This window comes from Theropithecus gelada, chromosome 2 (genome assembly GCF_003255815.1).
Source record: "Theropithecus gelada isolate Dixy chromosome 2, Tgel_1.0, whole genome shotgun sequence".
Classification (NCBI taxonomy): domain Eukaryota; kingdom Metazoa; phylum Chordata; class Mammalia; order Primates; family Cercopithecidae; genus Theropithecus; species Theropithecus gelada.
Genome location: NC_037669.1, coordinates 119,707,746 through 119,722,098, shown reverse-complemented (window position 1 = coordinate 119,722,098; position 14,353 = coordinate 119,707,746). Strand labels below are relative to the sequence as shown.

The 14,353-nt window shown below is 37.2% G+C and overlaps 1 protein-coding gene across 8 annotated transcripts in view; it reads right to left on the bottom strand.

Moving 5' to 3' along the window:
• Positions 1–14,353, bottom strand: part of TNIK (TRAF2 and NCK interacting kinase) — a 396,954-nt gene that overhangs the window by 127,144 nt on the left and 255,457 nt on the right. For all 8 annotated transcript variants that reach the window (XM_025376200.1, XM_025376201.1, XM_025376204.1 and 5 more), the window contains exons 5-6: positions 5,252–5,362; positions 1,443–1,533 (exon numbers count right to left, since the gene is read on the bottom strand). In XM_025376200.1, coding sequence (XP_025231985.1) covers positions 1,443–1,533; positions 5,252–5,362 — 202 coding nt within the window. The remainder of the gene's footprint in view (positions 1–1,442; positions 1,534–5,251; positions 5,363–14,353) is intronic.

The following is a 14,353-nucleotide window of genomic DNA, read 5'->3' as shown; positions in this document are numbered from 1 at the left end:
AAACCCCGTCTCTACTAAAAAGTACAAAAAACTAGCCGGGCGAGGTGGCGGGCGCCTGTAGTCCCAGCTACTTGGGAGGCTGAGGCAGGAGAATGGCGTGAACCCGGGAGGCGGAGCTTGCAGTGAGCTGAGATCTGGCCACTGCACTCCAGCCTGGGCGACAGAGCGAGACTCCGTCTCAAAAAAAAAAAAAAAAAAAAAAAATAATTAAAAAAAAAAAAAAGTAAGCCCGGTTGTCATACAGGGTAGTATTTTGGGGATACGAGGCAAGTGATTAAAAGCAAAAGTCTGGAGTCAGACTGCCTAAGTTTGTATCTCATTTCTGCCACCTACTAGTGGTATGACCTAGGGCTAGTAGATCAATCTCTCTGAGCTTCGGTTTCCTAATCTGTAAAATGAGGATGATGACATCTACACAGAGTTGCTCTGATGTTTATGAGAGATAATCTATAGAAAATTGTCATACAGGGCCTGGCATATAATATACACTCAACAAGTAACTGTTAATGAGTGATGCAAGAAAGCTCTCAGGGTAGCTTATCTAGTTGATACATATATAACTGCTTAGCCTATATAATGTATACTTTTGTTTTTAAAAGAGAATATTCATGAGATGAGAAAGTTTGGCCCCAAATGTTAACTAAGAAAAAAAATGGGTATCATATATTTCAACAAAAAGGAAGAGCAAATGTTTGAGATATAAACATAGAAGATGTTTAAATCTCTTTGAAAACATACAATCATATGGACAGTGATCCTTTTCTAGATGACAAGTCACATATCCTACTGGATATTTTTCAATTCATGCTCTTACTCATATACACCAAACAGTCAAATGCATGTGGTAATTCTCTACTTTATTTGGACAGTCCCAGATTTGTTGCGGAAAGAGCTCTAATAGATATGCCAAAGAAAAGGATTCTCCCACTGATGCAAGTGGGGGTAATCAGTATGCACCTAAAGGAAAATATTGAGCATTCATTTTGTACAGGAGCCCAAGGTAATAACAAAATCAATGTAAATATAACTTAAACCTACAGGAAGATAGCAGGAATTGATTATTCTGAATATGCCTAACTGGGTATATTTTCATGGAAAAAAAATTGGGTCCTAGTGCTCTGTTATAGCAGCAACAATATAAACAAACTGTAAGATATAGGAGGCCATTTCAAACTTTGTCACTTCTAATCTTTGCTGAAACAAAGAAACTCAATTATTTCTATATATTGATTAAGCAAGTGGTTCTGTTCCCATATTATATATAATTCATTCCTCAGAATGCCTTGAAAAAATATTTTTTAAAATAGACAAACATTTTCCTTTCTATTTTTAGGGCAATGCCCTCCAAATCCACAGTGGCAAATTAACATTAATTTTTTAGAGCTGTTAATATAATCTCATCACTTCCTGCAATTCCAAGGCTCACAGGATTCTGCTCTTACCGAGTTTAACTTCTGCATTTTCAGTCAGCAAGACATTTTGCCCTTTAATATCTCGATGAATCACTTTATGCTGGTGCAGGTGACTCAGCCCCTGGAGTGATGGAGAGTTAAGAAGGGTTAATAGGAGCATAAGCCAACATGCCAATAAATTATTTTGAATGTTAAGTATCCAAAAACTTTACACTCACCCAGACATACTTTTCAGAATTATAATCACATCTTTCATGTGCTCATAGTGCTCTTCTAACTGTAGGCAATTGATCAATATACATTAAAATACATAGACAGTCCTTGCAATGCATGGTGCTGTGTTTAATGAAATGCTTGCATATCGGATCTGATTATCAGGTATCAGGGAACCACACAAGTGATTATATGGTTCCAACATGAACACGAGTTTCAGTTAATACTACTGTGAAAAGCGAGGACTGCCTGTATTTGCTAGTTTGAAACAGAACCATCTACACATTCTCTGTATAGAAAACTAACCTGATTTAACTGAATCCCTGCAGGATTTTTGGCAATATTTGAATTTAAAAGTTAAAATTTACTTTCTGTTATCCAATTTCATTGAATGATTGATTGATTGATTGAGACGGAGCCTTACTCTGTCGCCCAGGCTGGAATGCAATGGTGTGATCTAGGCTCACTGCAACCTCTGCCTCCCGGGTTCAAGCGACTGCCTCAGTCTACAGAGTAGCTAGGATTACAGGTGCCCGCCACCACGCCAGGCTAATTTATTTTAGTAGAGACGGGGTTTCACCATGTTGGCCAGGCTGGTCTTGAACTCCTGACCTCAGGTGATCCACTCACCTCAGCCTCCCAAAGTGCTGGGAATCCAGGTGTGAGCCATAGCAGCCGGCCTCGTTATACAATTTTAATTAAGCACAGTAAAATATTTCTCAGACCAGCCAAGAAATTTCCCATTGGCTTTACCCATTGTGCCTTACATTTAAAAAGAAATACAGTTTCTATTTCCTTTGTTGGCATTTATCACTGTCATTTTTAGTTTATGCTATTTGCGACTTTGTGCTCATTATGTGAGATAATTATTCAGTGACAACTAAACCTGTTTGTGTTCCATTTCTTCATGAATTACTCTGTTTTTCGCTTCTTTGTGGTGTGAATTCTTTAACCTACAGACTTACTCTAAAGTAGTCAGATATTTTTCAGATAAATTATAATCTAAAAGAATCTAAAACTGGAGTCTTAAAGCGAATTATTTTATGCTAACACTTGATAATTCAATGTATCAGGTACCCAAGTGTACTTTATGATTTATAATTTTTTGTTCTTTTAATCTTCTCCACAACAACAAAGTCATGGTATGAAAAATGAGGTTGACAGGAAAAGAAACAAAACTGGATATCTGAATTTTCTTGTCAAAGAAATTCAGCATGAGAGTACAGAGGTCCAAGAAGACCCACATATACATTTAGAAATATCACAAAACATAAACCATGTTATAGAAGGGTTTGAGGCACTGGTTTAGGTCTTAAAAAATTGCCTTTCTTATCTGTTCAGTTTGTCACAAGGTAGGCATCTAGCAGGTTTAAATGTGTGGTTTTCACAGTGTTGATGTACCCTATAAATCCTTAAGAGAGGGACTGAAGATCCCTTTCCCTCCTTCACCACTGAAGTGGTTGAAAGCAGATACCAGAGCATGGAAGTGAGCCAAAAGTTCTTCTAATGAGATCATACAACGCATGGAGGTCATCTCTAAAACCTCTTGTGGCCAGAGACCTTTGGGTGATCAAGTGTCTCTTCCAGTGAGTCATGTCTGAAATGCCGGTATCATTTCCAAGAATGTACTGGAAAAGGAGGAACGCCATTGTTTCCACACATTGAGAATGTGTGAAAGGTATTGAGAGATGCTCATGTGATGAAACATCCCTGCTGCTTTTAGAACCAAGATGAGATCAAATGACTGATCCTCTGGAGGGTTCCCCAGCAGTGCAGAAAGGCGTATCGGGCACATCCAGCCCTAGAGACCTGATAGGTTCTTGGCACCCACTGAGTGGTCAGGATGACTACATAATCCATCATGCTCTACTGAATGAGCAAAATTTTAAGTCAGAAATTCAAAGTAAGTTTGCATAATGGCACATCAAAACAGAGACAAACGTCAGATGTGAAGGAAATCAACAGCCAGGCCTCCTTGTTTCCCCTCAAATTTTGTTTTGTCTTCTGTTTAAAAACACAAAATATATAATTTATATTTTTGCCTACCCCAAGCCATGGATGTATGTGTTTTTTCTTAAGAGGTTTAATTTTTATATTTTTCCCATTTATATCTATAACCCAGCTGGAATACATTTTTGAATATGGTATGTAGCAGGTATCAAGTTTCATGTTTTCTTATGGATATTCAACTGATCAAGTACTATTTACTGATAAAAGCACCCTTTCCTTTGTCACAGACCAGGTGTCCATATGATGTGGGTCTGGTTCCTGGATCCTTGATTCTGTTCCTTTGGCTATTGTCTAATCTTGTAACAATACTACTCTGTCTTAATTTATTAGTAGCTTTATAATAAATCCTGATAACTGGTAGCATAAATCCTCCAGCTTTGTTCTTCTTCTTCAAGAGTGCCTTGGTTATTCTTGGCCCTTTGCATTTCTACATGTTTGAAAATCAGCTTTATAAATTTCCACAAATATACCTATAGGAATTTTAATTGGAAGTTCAATGAAACCATGGATCAAACTGGGTAGAAATGACATCTTAACAATATTGAGTAATCTGTGAAATAATATATGCCTCCATTTATTAAGGTCTTCTTTAATATTTCTCAGTGATATTTTGTAGTATAGAAGTCATTCACATCAATGTTATAATTTTAAAATTCCATTTTCTATTTGCCTTTTCCTAATTTGGTTTGCATTTAATGAACAGACATCGTCTTCTTATGCCTTCCTTCTTTTTTACTTCTATGCATTTCATCCATTCACCCAAAGCATATAATCTATCAAAGGCATACCTTGAACACACAGTAAAAAGTTTTAACTTTTGTTCCCTTAAATTAAGAAGGCAGAGCTTATAAATAAACAACAATGGCCAGGAAGATCCAGTCAGAATGCTCAGTAGACATAATAATCTCCATACTAGTAGGAAGGGATGATTAAGCTAGTCTGAATGAACTAAAATATGCCCAGTTACTTTCTTCTTCCTGAACTCAGCTCAGCAAATATGATACAATTGTCTAGATTTCCTGATTGGGGGATGTATGGGAAAACTGGCCAAACAGGCAGTCTTGTTCAGCTATTTTGATTAGTTTAAGCGATTAGGTCACAAAGATTTATTTTTAAAGGTAAAATCAGTTAAACTAGGTTGTATGTATAGGAATGACTAAAGTCACACAATCCTTATAAACTTTATATGGTGAGAAGGTATTACACCATTAGAGATAATATATTAATTATAAACTTTCACAAACAGATAAATGAGTGATCAAAACATCTCTTAAAATAATTCATTTCCTAAGTGGAACACTGTCTTTATGATCTAAAATCAGGTTTCTAATTGGAAACAGCATTGAAAATGAATCCCTTATTAAGATAAATCACCCAATGTCAACCTAAATGAAAATATGCTCATGGCCTATCTCCAGAACGGCGCTTACTTCCATCAGAGCAGACCTTCACACCAAACTACCACCAGCACCACCACCACTGATAGGATAAACTTTTAAAGAGTTTTTCATATGCTTATGAATTTCACTGGAAAGTCACAAAATTCAGTCCCTCCTAAGATATCATGTGTTGCTTGAAGACTTTGGGAGGTGGGCCAGTCCCCACTCGTAACCTACCCGTAAGATTTCCCTGCAGATGTACGCAATCCACTCCTCTTTCAACGTGTTACCCTTCGTGTTCTTGATCAGGTCGGTGACAGAGCCAGCACCACAAAACTCCATCACCAACTGGCAAAGGAAGCAAACAAACCATTATTTTAATGATGTTTCACAGCTTCCATTAAGTTGGGGTAAGAAAGCACAAGCAATTGGCTGCTCTGGAATGCCATTCCTACAAAGAAAAAGTAATCATAAAAAAATATAAAACACAAGCTTTTACCTTCACATATTCCCAAAATGATATAAAGGAAACATTATTTTAAAATTTTTCAACCTGTAAGTTATAGTTGAAAATTGAGGAAACTCTCCATATTCTTTTTTTTTTTTTTTTTAAATGGGAGCAGGTAGGTGACTCAGACAAAATTGAGAATATCTCTGTTTTTACTCAGCAGTCAAATTTTCACATAAAAGTAGCATTATTCCCCCTTCAGAAAGAACTGTGGTTCTCTAGTGTCCCAACTTAGGGTTACAGAAGTGCACACTGTTTATGTTACTGGTTTGTAAGTGGCACTGTAGGCTGTCAGTGTAGGAACTATCTGTTTTTAATTAACTTCAGCGAATGTTCCCAGGAGGTTGGACACATCAAATAAATTCAATAAACAATAAACTCTAATTTAGCACCTTTCATGCAAAAGCTCCAAGCGCTCTATAAATATAAACTCATTACAGTACTTAGCAACTTATAAAATAGGCAGAAAATAAACATCACCCTTACTTAATGGGGATGTAGAGACCATACGAAAAAAAAAGCCATCTGTGTGCTTTTACATGCATTTTCTAGGCTTAGAAAAACACATCCATTTCCAGACTTTTACCTTCAAAAATATCTTCAACAAAGGTCACCTTACTATGTACTTATATATTTTTTATAATTATACAAAAAGAATTCAGAATAACTAGCAATCAATTCCTGACTTGGTAGTAGAGACAGAACTAAAACGGAGCCACAATAAAATCACATTGATGGCTTTGGCTTTGTCCAAATCTACATTCCTGATATTAGCACTATGTTTCCAGGCCCTAAAAGATAGTTCATCAGGCTCCAAAATCTTCAGGCAGAAACTATATTTTCTTTTTCTTTGTATACCTAATGGAAACTGAATAAAATCTCATGAAACGCATTTCATGAGTGAGTTTCCAAAGCCTGTTCTGACTTGTCTTCTTATGATTCCACAAAGGCTAGGGAAACCTTTCCACCTCCTCCAAGAAGCCAGAGAAGTTTCAAGACCTATAAGTGTTTATAGGGAAATTTGGGAAGTGCCACAAGTAGACTACATCCCAACCAGATAAAAGTTGGGAAATTACAATATGTAATAGCCCAGAAACTATCAAAGACCACAAAATCATGTCAAAAAGGATTCAATTTGATGAGACTCCCAGTGGTGAAAGATGGAATAATTTGAGCATTGATAAGAGTAATAGCTCCAATGTGTAGAAACACTTTAAATGTGCTTAATTAAATGCCTTAACAAAGTCACCCCCCACCCAAAGGATATGACTGGCACTGTTAGAAAAAAATAACGAACCAACTTATTTTGAGAGCTGGCAAACAAAAGGAAAGACTGAAGAGTCTATACTGCCTTTTTTATACAAATCTTACCACTGGGTAGTTGAATAATAAAAGAGGGAAAGTTTCTCCTCATACAAAAGTAGGTATTCCATCTAATAAATGAAGAAGACATAGTAGAATTAGAATGCCAGCATTTTGTGCCTCCTAATAAGCTAGCAGACTCACGCAGTGATCATCAATGACTGTTAACATTTTAAAAAGTAAATACAATTTGCCTCTTGATAAAAGAACACACATTACCTAGGAAGTAGTACTGCCAAAAATAAAAACAAAAATCTGAACCTGATCAAGCCATTTACAGGAAATTCAGAGGACTGAGGTACATGTAACATCATGGGGATACAATCAACAAAATCTAGACCAGGATACTAGTCAAGACAAAGAGTTTTTTCAACACTTAAATTGCAAGGGAGAAAAAAAGAGATGCAAAGAAAACCTATAGATTTAAAAACACTTAAAAAGATATACCAACAAATTGAAATGGGTGCACCATAATTAGATATTATTTTTTTTAAAAGAGAGATACCACAAATTTTGAGATAATTACAATTCTGAATACAGACTTAGATATTTGATGATACTCAAGAAATCTGCTTAATATTTTTTTTTTTTGAGACAGAGTCTTGCTCTGTCGCCCAGGCTGGAGTGCAGTGGTCCCATCTCAGCTCACCGCAAGCTCCACCTCCCGGGTTCATGCCATTCTCCCACCTCAGCCTTCTGAGTAGCTGGGACTACAGGCACCCAACACCACACCTGGCTAAATTTTTTTTTTTGGTATTTTTAGTAGAGAAGGGGTTTCACTGTGTTAGCCGGGATGATCTCGATCTCCTGACCTTGTGATCCGCCCACCTCAGCCTCCCAAAGTGCTGGGATTACAGGCGTGAGCCACCACGCCTGGCCAATATTTTTAAAGTGTAATGATGGTACTGTAGTTTTGCAAAAAGAAGGTCTTATCTTTTAGAGAAAAATGCTGAAATACTTACGGATAAAATTATATGACAGTTTCTTCTACAAATAGTGCTGAGACAACTGGATATTCACATGCAAAAAAAGTTACACCTTTACCTCACACGCTATACAAAAAAAATAACTCAAAATGGATCAAAGACCTAAATATAAGAGCTAACACGATAAAACTTTCAGGAGAAATCATAGGGGTAACTCTCCTTGACCTTAGATTTAGCAATGGCTTCTTAGATATGACAACAAATGCACAAGCACCAAAATTTAAAAAAAAAATAGAAAAAATTAATTTTATCAAAATTATAAACATTTGTGAATGAAAGAACACTATCAAGACAGTGAAAAGACAGCCCACAGAATGGGAAAAGTATCTGCAAATCATATATCTGATAAAGGTCTACTATCCAGAATATATAAGGAACTCTTACAACTCAATAATAGAAAGACAAGCAACCCAATTTAAAAATGAGAAAAGGACTTGAATAGACATTCCTCCAAAGAAGACATACAAATGGCTAACAATGACATGTAGAGATGCTTGATGTCATTAGTTATTAGGAAAATACCAAAACCACAATGAGAAATCACTTTAAATCTACTAGGATGGATATTAATTTAAGAAGAAAAGAAGGCAGAAAATCACAAGTATTGGTGAGGATGTGGAGAAACTGGAACCTCTATACATTGCTAATGGTAATGTAAAACGGTACACGGTCACTGTGGTGAACAGTTAATGGGTTCCTCAATAAGTTACACATAGAGTTGACACATGATTCAGCAATTCCACTTCTAGATGTATACTCAAAAGAACTGAAAACAGGTGTTCAAACAAAAACTTGTACATGAATGTTCAAAGTAGCACTATTCACAATAGACAAAAAGCAGAAATAACCAAAATGTCCATCAACAGAAGAAGAGATAAACAAAATGTGGGATATCCGTACAATAAAATATTATTCAGCCACGGAACGGAATGAAATACTGATGCATGATATGTGGATGAATCACGAAATCATTATGCTAAGTGAAAGAGAAGCCAGACAAACAAGGCCATATATTGTATGGTTCCATTTCTATGAAATATCCAAAACAGGCAATCCATAGAGACAGAAGCAGACTAGTGGATGCCAGGGACTGGGGGTAGGGGTAACAGGAATGACTACTTAATGGGTACACCATCTCCTTTTGGGGTGATGGAAATGTGCTGGCACTAGACACTCATGATGATTGCATAACATTGTGACTATATTTAATCATAATGAGTTATACATTCTAAAGCAGTTAAAATTTAGGTAAATTTTATGTTGTGTGTATGTTATCAGAATTTTAAAAAATGATATAAGTTTTGTTTCAAAATAACTAGAAGGGGCAACATAGATGGGCATGTGGATGGGTGGAATTGGCTGCTGGTTAAAGGCTGTTGGGGCTAGTTTTGGGCACATAGGTGTTCATTACACTGTTCTGCCTATTTTTGTGTATGTTTAGGATTCTCCACGACACAAAGTTAAAGAAAGTCCCATTATGCAGCAAATCAGGGCTCAATGCCAGCAGGATGGACCAAAGAAACATCTTTTGGTAGCAGGAAACGAATATTTTCCTGAGTTAGCAAAACATGTTTGTGTCCCTTCTCTTAAATCCCATTTTGAAAAGTACATTGACCAGGCCTCCTGTGAATACATCCATTGCTCCTGTATCAGCTGGAGAAAATGTCCCACCACTGAGCTCTGTTAGGCCATGTAATTATAGCTCCCAAGGAAAGCAATGGAAGCCCAGTGACTCGAGTCTTTCAAAATTAGATTGGACAAAATACTTTCAAATATTCAGTAGAAAACAATCCTACTCTAGCCAGGCACTACTGTCAGTGATTTCTATAATTTGCTTTTCCATTCAGCTCCAGCTAAAGGCTGCTAAATTCCTTTCATCTCACTATGGAACAAAATGATTGTTAAATTATATAATGGAATTAAAAAACAAAAAAAAGAAAAAAAAACCAGCACTTGCTAGCAATCGGTTCCTACAGCCACACAGCAACGCTGATAATTACTGCCACCGCACAGCAGGGACCCTCCCTCCCCATAAGTAACCTCATCACATTAATAAACAGAAACAGAGCTCAACATGCCAAGCTCAGCAGTGTTAAGTCAATAACTTCACATCTCACAAGTAAGAAATAATGGGTCATTAACATTCTCCCTGAAAGGAAGTTCTCAAAGAGTTCATACTGGGATAATAATATTTTCTAACATTTACTGAGAATTTACCATGTGCCAGGCACTGGGTGAAGTGATTTACAAATGCTTCGTTAATTCTTCTTCACCTAACTTCCTTTTTCTGTATTTGGAAATAGAGCTTAGTTACAGTCTGCCCATTATCCATAGTCTACGCTCATTAAGTAACTTGAGCACGGTGAAAGCATGTTGCTCCCTCAATTACTAGTTATGTGTCCTTGGGTATGTTCCCCAGCCACCCTGGGCTTAGCACTATCTCTGTCCCCACCACTACCACTCTGATAAAATACAAAATAAAAGCATCGACCTTACAGGTTTGATGTGAACATTAATTGTGTCTATGAATATAAAGCTCCTAGCAGCCAAAAATCTCAAGATGTATTTATGATGTTTCTATTCTTTGGTCTATTTTGCATTTATAAAAATGCAAAAAGAAAGAGTTTCTGACATGGAAGATAGCATCAATACCTCCCTAATGTCCACGTCACTTGGATGGTGAAGAGACAGGTCTGAAAGATGTTTGCCAAATGCACTGGGCACATTTTTCTAAAACCTCTATTAATGAAAGGGCACCAGGGACACATGTCTTTTTTTTAAGTTTGTACCACACAGCAAGAAGACACAGCGGTGCATTCCAGGGCAATGGATCTTTTTATTTGGAAGGCAGTAGTGATGGGGGTGGGGGAATTTTAAATGAATCTTACACTTGAAATTTTCACTCAACATCACCTAAATATACAACTGGGTCAGAAACTTAAATAAACATGCATACCACTTGAGAAGAAAGAAGGAAGGTCAAGCTGAAGGTGGCTGGGGGCAGGATGGGGACTTGGCCTGAACCTGGAAGAGGTGTCCCTAAAAAGCACAGTGTGGAGCAACCAACTTATTAGAGAAAAGAATTGCTTGGATTATTTAGACATGGGTAGTTATTACTATCTAAATAACAAAGGTTAATTTTTAAAAGCCAAAGAGTTCTGACACATCACAATTTGCATAGTTGATTGTCAGCAGTTTTTGTTAGTCGTCGTGTTTCTGACAAGTAGGATGTTTTCTTGTAGAGGTTGGTCGGGGTTACTCAGTATGCCTTCCTGTGCTTCTCCCCTCTCCAGGACAGTATTTAAAGGGTCTTCAGCCTCAGCTGATTCCAGAAGACATTTCAGAATACTGAGTCAGCACTGAGGTTATCTCTTCACAAGAGACAGGGGGCCTTTAGCATGGAATCACCAGTCGCTTCTAAACTTCCCTTTCCAGACCTAATAACCTCTGAAAGAATTTTAAAAGATTTACTCTCAAAGGCAGTCAAAGGTTTGGATGATTCCTGGGGTCTCTAAAGTATTCACTCCCTTGCTAGTTTATTGGTTTTAAGTTCCTGTAATGAGAAACGAAGTCTTACGATGTTATTTTACAACTGCAGATACTTACCCAGTATACCCTGACAGGAACTAATTCCTCCCAAATGTCACTAGTCAGTCACCCACAAGAATAAATGACTGCTAACACATCCCTTCTCTTTTACAGTAAAAGGAGGGGTTGGAGGCAGGGGGCAGGAAGAGGTGCAAGCGGGAAGATGAAGGTCTTCCTAAAGTGAGAAGAGTTTGCACCAAGCAGTTTAAAGGGCACCCTAAGAAAATAATAGGGGCCAGGCAGGGGGTGGCTCACGCCTATGATCCCAGCACTTTGGGAGGCGAAGGTGGGTGGATCACCTGAGGTCGGGAGTTCGAGACCAGTCTGACCAACATGGAGAAACCCCATCTCTACTAAAAATACAAAATTAGCCAGGCGTGGTGGTGCATGCCTGTAATCCCAACTACTCGGGAGGCTGAGGCAGGAGAGTTGCTTGAATCCAGGCGGCGAAGGTCGCGGTGAGCCGAGATCACGCCATTGCACTCCAGCCTGGGCAACAAGAGTGAAACTCTGTCTCAAAATAAATAAACAAATAAATATAAATAAAAATAAATAATAGGAAGAATAAACTTCCAAGAACACAATTCTGCAAAGATTTAACCCAGAAACATCAATGAGGCACAGAGTATTTTCATCATGTGTGGCTGAAAATAACCACAGATCTCATCTGCATGATTTATGATAGTGGAAACAAAGTCCAAACTCGGTAACTTTGGTACAGAAGGCTGCTTTATATGCAAAAGGTAGTTTAAGTCTCAAAATATAAAATGTGTGTATAGAAATACAAAATACACAAATTGGTAGGTATACATATGAATACATGTATCATTTCAATCAATTGAAGTAAAGTAAAGCCTGGGAATTTCAAATTTTATAAAGCAACTTCAATGGCCTTTTACATTCATTTTTAAACTAGCATGTACTCTGTGTGTGTGTGTGTGTGTGTGTATAAAAACTCTTGGCTTCTGAATTATATTTTTAGACTGGGAAAGAGAATGCTTGAACTATAAATTTTAAGACTTCCAAAGATAAAAAGATGAGTTCCAAGGATGGGAAGTATCCTAGACTTTGTAATAAAGCTTCTGGATAGTGAACAACTCTATACCTTGAACATGGCAAAGACAGTTTCAATATACTGAGCCAACTAGTATTTTTAGCAACAGCAAGTCGGCCCAAAGGACAGGCCCACTATAAATGCTCAAGTTGCCTATGTCTAAAGAGACAGACAACCCAGAGTCAGTACGATAGCATTCAAGGAAATGTTACGGACATTAGCTGCATCTTGTATTTGGTGTCTGGAGTCAAATTTCACAGTATGCATGTAAAGTTTTCTGCATATATAGACACACACACACACACACACATATATATATATATATATATAGGTAGGAATAAGTCACTACATGTCAATTTTGTCCAAAGATCCAATCATAGAAGCTAACTTTAAGGTTGAAGAAATTTGCAAGTCCGCATCTCAGAACGTTACACCCAAATAGAAGAATGTGGGGTGAGGAACGGTGAGCCAGTTTTCAGACAGGTTGAAAATAGAAAAAGAAAAGAAATTGCTAGCTTTAGAGCATTTAGGACTAATCATCTTGATTGTTGAGGATTTTGAGAAACACAACATAAATAGGTACATAGACTTTGGCTCAAAAGTCATCTAAAAAAAGGAATCAAAAGGGTTGTATGGACCATTAGCAAAATAACTTTGAGTACATATCAAGTCTTCCTTTCGCTTAGATGAAAAGAAGTTTAAACAAAGTTCAAATGAAATTCTTTGGGACAAAAGAAGAGATCAATTGCACATTCTTATCAAAGAATCACCCATTATTTCATAAAATGGCTCTATTAAAGTTCAATTCACACTAGTTGCAAAGTATTAATTTACGTGTAGCTTCAGATCTGTTTCTGTCTACGTAACTTACCTTGTGTCTCTATAGGTCTTGCAAAGTGGCAGCTCTGAAACTGGGAGACTGTTTACAATCATTCCTCTTACCATGTTAGGCATATATATATCTGCCAAATTCAACCTTTTAAAAATTTCTGCTCACAAATAACAAGACTAAATAACTCCTCCAGACAAGTGACCTAGGCTCTGTATATGAAGGAAAGGAGTTATTTACTTATAAAATAACAAACACTAATCAAAACAAGTTTCGAAAGTCTCATTTCTGATACACAGCACTAACAAAAGATAAATTTTTACTACTCGAAAGATTCAGCTGTGAGTGGCTAATTTTTTTTTTTTTTTCCTACAACCTCCAGGTCACACAACGGTGGTTAAATTTTTAATGGCATTATCTGCAGTACCTAACATTTAAATGTTAAAACAAACAAAATTGAAGTGGGCATTATTTTTACGAAGCCAAGATGCCATAGCAATGTAAATCCAAAATACTGCAGAATTAGGTTTAGGAGTTGTGGCCAACATCAATGCAGAGTCTAAAAAAGGAAGTGATGCTCTTGCCCTCATGAGGGCTTCCATAGCTTTTATCTTCATCTTCGGTAACAAAGAAGCTACTGGACAATTGCTAGAGGGGATGGTCAGAGCAGCCCTCCGCATAGACACGAGTCTGACAAGTGCAAGGACCTTTCATGGGTAGTTGAATGAGTTTGTTTCTTAGTTCATCCCAGTATCTCATTCTGAGATGAGCTCACACAGGGGCTGGGCAAGTAAGGTGAATACATGAAATTTAGTATGTATGGAAGACAACAGAGGATGTTGGGGCCTCTGGTGCCAATTAGAATTATATGTGCCCTCTAAACAGCTGGTACACTGCTCTAAAATATTGCTACTATTTGAAATTTCAGGCCCAATATTTCTAGATTATTTAATTTTTCAAAACTTTTCCAGGAATCCAGACTTTTCTGTGAAACTGCTCAGTTTTTCTAATG